General features: G+C 64.0%; 1 protein-coding gene across 1 annotated transcript; it reads left to right on the forward strand.

The window, feature by feature from the left end:
- The first annotated feature begins 446 nt into the window (after nucleotides 1–446).
- GPX2 (glutathione peroxidase 2) lies at nucleotides 447–2,782 on the forward strand. The gene is made up of 2 exons (XM_024224158.3): nucleotides 447–743; nucleotides 2,208–2,782. The coding sequence occupies exons 1-2, from the start codon at nucleotides 522–524 to the stop codon at nucleotides 2,556–2,558; spliced, it is 573 nt and encodes a 190-aa protein (XP_024079926.2). The 5' UTR covers nucleotides 447–521; the 3' UTR covers nucleotides 2,559–2,782.
- The last annotated feature ends 3,112 nt before the right edge of the window (nucleotides 2,783–5,894 follow it).

A 5,894-nucleotide genomic window follows, 5' to 3' on the forward strand; every position in this document is an offset into this window, starting at 1 on the left:
AACCGGGCCCTGATCTCAGCTGGGGCAAGGCCTGTTGCTCACTGTGTGTCTGTGCAGCACCTGGCCCCTGCTCTCAGCTGGGGCAGGATCTGTCTCTTGCCGTGTGTCTGTGCAGCGCCTGGCACAACAGGGCCCTGATCTTGGGATGTCTAAGGGCCAGTGGAAGGCACATACTACTAGTCACTGTCTGATTCTTCCCTCTCAGTTGCATCCCCCAGTGCTAGAGGAGCTAACTGACTTGAATTACTGAGAGCTAGCCGGAGTATCAGGTTGGCCTGAATCTCCTTCCTGCGTGAGCTGGCTTTGCAACGGGACCTGTGCAGGCCTGACCTGCTGCTTTGTTCTGCGTCTGGAAAGAGTTGGCTCACTGACAGGGGCGTGCTCTGATTTCCTTCCAGGCGGTGCCAGGAAACGGAGAGACCTTTGGAGCAGCAGATCACGTGGGGCGTGGGGCGTGGGGCGTGGGGCGAGCCTTAAGCCAGCGCCTGCCAGCAGGCAAGGCTCACTGTGCGGCTGCAGCCATGGCTCACATCGCCAAGTCCTTCTACGACCTGAGCGCCACCGACATCCATGGGGAGAAGGTGGATTTCAACAACTTCCGGGGCCGGGTGGTTTTGATTGAGAACGTGGCATCCCTCTGAGGCACGACGGTGCGGGATTACACCCAGCTCAACCAGCTGCAGGCCCGGTACCCGCGGCGGCTGGTCGTGCTGGGCTTCCCTTGCAACCAGTTTGGCTACCAGGTATGTGGCACCTGCATCCCCCCACCCCGTGTCCTCTGCCTCACCAAAGAGCCCTGGAGGTTGCAGGCCCTGCAGGATCATCCCCCTCCAGCATGCTGGGCATGCAGCGGGTGCTAGCTCGGTGCTTGGAGAGCTCCCGCCAGCCAGGGGCTGGGAACAAGAGACGTGTGCGGCCCCGGCTCCTCCTATGGTGTCTCGCCTGGGCACGTGGGACAGGGTCAGAGCAGCCGCTGGGGTAGGAATTGCGGGGGGGGGGGGGGGGCACTGCCCCTCTGGGATGGCCACGCAGCAGCACGGCGACATGGGACCGGTGCCCCCAATCCAGCCCAGAGATCAGTCCCAAAGCCAGGCAGTGACCCAAGGGATCGGCTGCCCACTGCCCTGTCGCTTACACCAGCGATGCTCTGCCATGCACCAGGGTGTGGGGGCGGGAGCATCCTGCCCTTTGCTTCTCCCTCCTGCATGGCACAGGCAGGAATGATTTAAGTAGCCGATGCTGGCCTCAGCTGCACCTGTAAGACCCAATGGCCCAGGTGGGTCTATGCTGAATGGAGCGCATTTTGCACGCTCCTGCCCCAGGCTGGGCTCCCTCCTCCCAGCCTGCCTCCTGCTGTCCAGGCTGGGTGCCCTCCTGCCCACGTAAAGCCTCCTTGGCGACCCCTCAGTGGCAGCCTGAGCACTGCCCAGAGGGGGGCATTGGAGCAGCTCCACCCTAGCCCCAGCGTGCGAATCTCTCACCTGGCTGCAGCCTGACGGGCAGGGCCCGGGCTGCTCCCACAACCAGAGCAGCGTGAGAGCAGCTAGAGACGGAGCAGGGTGGCTGGGTCCCTTCCAGGGGCCAGGGCAGGGTTCTTGCCTGGAGAACCTTCTTTGCTGCTGGGACCGTACAATCCAGCTGCTGGTCAGGACGTTTCCCCTGTTCCCACATGGTGGCCCGGCAGGGAGGTCAATGAACAGGGACACAGGATGCCTGGGTTCTCTTCCCAGCCCTGCCATAGCTCTACTGGGTGACCTTCGGCAAGTCACTTCCCTGCCCCGTGCCTGAGTTTCCCCTTTGCCTGTGTTGTCTATTCAGACTGTGGGCTCCCTGGGGCAGGGACTAGCGCTCGCTCTGGGTCTGTGCAGCACCTGGCACGAGGGGGGGAGGTGATCTCCGTCAGGGTCGAAGCAGTGCCAGGACAATGCCCCCACCCCAATCTCAGCGGGGGTCTGTGCAGCTCAGGACACAACGGGTGGCGAGGGGGGGGGATCTCAGTCACACCCTGAATTCCTCACTGTGTGCTTGCGGGAAGGCAAACAAATGACGGAGTGGCAGAACAGGCCGGGCCAGCGCGGTGGGGGCTGGGACCATCCATGAGTCACTAAGGAGCAGCGGGAGGCGGAGGGACAGGGCTGGACAGGCTCCAGTCCATCCCTGGACGCCATTGCTCTGTGGCCCGACACGCCCTGTCCTCTCCCCGGCAGGAGAACTGCACCAATGAGGAGATCCTCAACAGCCTGAAATACGTGCGGCCCGGGGCCGGCTTCGAGCCCAACTTCACCCTCTTCCAGAAATGCGAGGTGAACGGGCAGGACGTGCACCCCGTCTTCGCCTACCTGAAGGCCCACCTGCCCACCCCGGCCGACGAGCCCTCCGCCTTGATGGGCGACCCCAAGTTCGTCGTGTGGAGCCCCGTGCGCCGCGACGACCTCTCCTGGAACTTCGAGAAGTTCCTGGTGGGGCCCGAGGGGGAGCCCTTCAAACGCTACAGCCCCAAGTTCCAGACCATTGCCATCGAGCCCGACATCCAGCGCCTCCTCAAGCTAACCAAATAGGGGGTCAGTAATAGGAGCCCGGCTGCAGCGCCCCCTGCTGGAGGGGCACGGCGCCCATCGGAGCAGCGGCCACTCCCTAAGTCTCAGCCCGCTGCGGCCGGCGTCAGCGCTTTACCGGGTGACGGCCCCCTTCTAAACCACACGGGAGGGGGCCCGAAGGGGGTAAAGGCACTGAATGCTCGGCCCTCTGGGCACCGGGCACCGCCTGGGTTCAGTAAACAAGCCTGAAGGGAGCTGGGTCTCTGTGTATTTTTTACCCCTGCCCCCCGCCATTGCAAAGCCTGGCGCTAGGACAACAGCGTCGGCTGCCTCCCACTGGCCAGAGCAGGAAGGCCCAGCCTTCCCGGGTGACGAGAGGAGACAGCAAGGGCACTTCGGCCCCAGGTCTTGCGCCAGCCTCCACCGTGTTGGCAGAGGGACCTGAGCCCTTGCTGCTGCAGGGGTGGCAGCTGTGGGGGGGGACTGGCAGGGCCTGAACGCCCATGGGGGCTGTGCTGGAGGGAGCCCAGCGCAGAGTGGTGGGTGCCCAGGGCAGCGAGCTGGACAGAGGGCTGCCTGTCACCAAGCCTGGCAGGGAGTGAGTGTTAATATTCCTCCTGCCTAAAGGGGCCTCGCCCATTAAAATGGCTGCGAGGGCAGGCGCCCCTCGTGGCAAAGCGGGTTCACAGCTCTTTGTGAGCAGGGGCCCAGAGACGGCAAAGACCTCAGGGCACTGCGCAACCCACCCCTCTGCAATTCCCTGGGAGCAGCCCCAGCGAGGCGCCGTGCCCCATGGCAACCCACCCCTCTGCCATGTGCCGGGAACAGCCCGGCTGGGGGCCATGCCCCATGGCAACCCGCCCCTCTGCAACGTCCCGGGAGCAGCCCAGCCCGGGGCCATGCCCCATTGCAAACCCAGCCCCTGTGTGCTGTCCTGGGAGCAGCCCCAGCTTCAGGGGAGGTCGGGAGGCATCCCCGACAGCAAACCCAGCCCCTCTGCAAAGCATCAGGCCAGGTGGGGGCTCTGCGTCCCAAGCCAGGAAGCCCCCTGACAAGTGGCTTGGGGGGGCGGGGGTCAGCCCTGCTGCCTCCAACTGCTTCCTGGCCCCCACAGAAATCACTGCAGCAATGTCCTCTGCGGGGGGTGGGACGGATGGATTGTGTCTGCCTTCTCCCCCCCACCCCCACTGGACGGGACCAGGAAGTTACCCCCTCCCATGGGCTCTTCATTCCTCTGCCAGCCTCCTATCTGGCAGGGCACCCCACCCCCGCATCGACAGCTAAGGACCTGCCTTCCAGGAGCAGCTTCCCCATGCCACAAGCCCTCACAGGGGCATCAGTGAGCTGCTCTGCCACCCGCGGGGCCCATTTGGCCTGCTCTGGGATGGCTGGAACTGCCCGTGGCAGAACGAGTCTATTGCTCAGCCCCCTTTGCCCGCCCCAGCCCAGGGATTGGTTCCTCGCTGCAGAATTACAGCCCCAGCCCGGCTGCGTGTGCAGAGCCTCAAAAACACGCCTCGAGTGGGACTGACGCTGCCTGAGCCCGCCGAGAGCCTGAGCCCATTGCTGGGAGGGAGCTGCCCCGGGCGTGACTGACACAGCGACGCCACCTGAGGCTACAGAGAGCCCGAGGGGCAGATTCCCTGCCCAATTCAGGGGCCTGGGTGGCTCCTGGCTCCAGCTAAGGCAGCTCAACTTGTGTCCCTGCTGCTATGGCCCCATGGTGCTTTGCAGGGGGTAGGTCTGTGGTTTGAGCATTGGCCTGCTAAACCCAGGGTTGTGAGTTCAATCCTTGGTCACCCTTCTGACCCCTCTCCAGGCAATCCCTGGCGCTGCTGCTGGGTGACCTTTGACAAGTCACTTTCCTGCTTGTAACACGTGTGTGTGTGTGTGTTGCTTCTTGAGACTCCTCCATACAGCGCCTGGAGCAAGGCGCTCCGTATTAAAGCCAAGCGAAAGCACCCAGCTAGTCACAGAAGCACTGGCAGCTCGCGTGCAGGGTGCTCCCAGGGCAGGGCCCTCCTGCGAGGCAGCACAGAAACGCCCGGCCTTGGCCGCCCCTCAGGGCGCGGGGCCAGAGGAGGCTGCACTGCTGTGCCTTCACTTCCTCTGCAGGGGTCGGCATGGCTCTCACCACAGTGGCAGGGAGCCAGCTGGGTCTAACGCTGTGGATCCGTGTGGCCTCCTTCTGTGACACATCACCCATTTCACTGCCCGCCCCCCGTCGCCGGGCTGGAACAGGTGTGCGCACCTCACTCAGCAGAGCCCCTGTCCCCGGGGGCACAGGAAACAGCCCAGCGAGCCCTGCGCAGTCCTTCATGAACGACTGCCCTGTGCAAACCCTCCCAGGAATTTCATTCTGTCTAGCCCAGAACCTGCCCTAGGAGCAATCAGGATTCTGCGGCAGGGCCAGCACTGTTCACACGGGGCCACAGGGCCCCCCGCTGGGCTCCCAGCAGCACAGCAAACAGACGTGTCCATAGCACCCCGTGTTGGTGAGGCTGCAGACAGCAAACAGTGCAATCGACAGGCCCCGCTCTTTGCCCCATCGGTGAGCGGGACAACAGGCAGCAGAAAGGCTGACTCACCGCAGGGCCCCACCAGAGCCCGGGGCGGGGGGAGGAAGTGGGTTATAAAGGAGAGCAGGCCTCTGCTGGGATGAGCCAGTTCCTGGAGAAATCCCCACTCCCCCAGGGCCAGGCTGGCTGCAGGTGGCACGGTGAGGCTGCAGCAGGACCAGGCAATGATCGGGGCCCCACCGTGCTCGACACGGGACAGACGCCTCTGAAGACACCACCAGTGCCCCAAAGCACTCCCAGTTTATTGCCCACCCGTGCACACGAACAACTTGTCAGCTGTGCTCTTCTCCTGAAGGGGACCATCACCCTGCAGCCGGTCACCCCCAGGAGAGCCAGCCGCACCGGACGCCCCCCGATGAAGGCTGGCCAGGAGATCCGGAGCCACCTTCCCCTTCCATTCAGAGGGAGACTACAGGTCCTTGCATAGCCCAAACAGCCTGGCCACAGCTGCTGACAAGTCTCCTGAGACGGCTCTAACCTGGGCCTGGTTTGCGTGGGGGAGGATTGCGAGTGACTGCAGAACAGCTGAGACAGGGACAGCTGGGTGGAGAGCAGGTGTACCAGCCTCCGGACTCCTATGGGGGGCACGCTGGGGTGTGCCTCGCGGGGCTCTGCTACTGTCAGCCGGCTCTAATTTCATTAGAAACTATAGATCCACGCAGTGCCCCTGCGCGTCGGCTGTAAAATTACCTTCCGGGGGTGGGGTGGGGGATCCCAGGCTGGGCACCGTGGACGTGACAGCAGGTTTGTGCCAAGGACCGTCCCACTCCCTGCCCCT

This window comes from Terrapene carolina, unplaced genomic scaffold (genome assembly GCF_002925995.2).
Source record: "Terrapene carolina triunguis isolate 2854851 unplaced genomic scaffold, T_m_triunguis-2.0 Scaffold970, whole genome shotgun sequence".
Lineage (NCBI taxonomy): Eukaryota > Metazoa > Chordata > Testudines > Emydidae > Terrapene > Terrapene triunguis.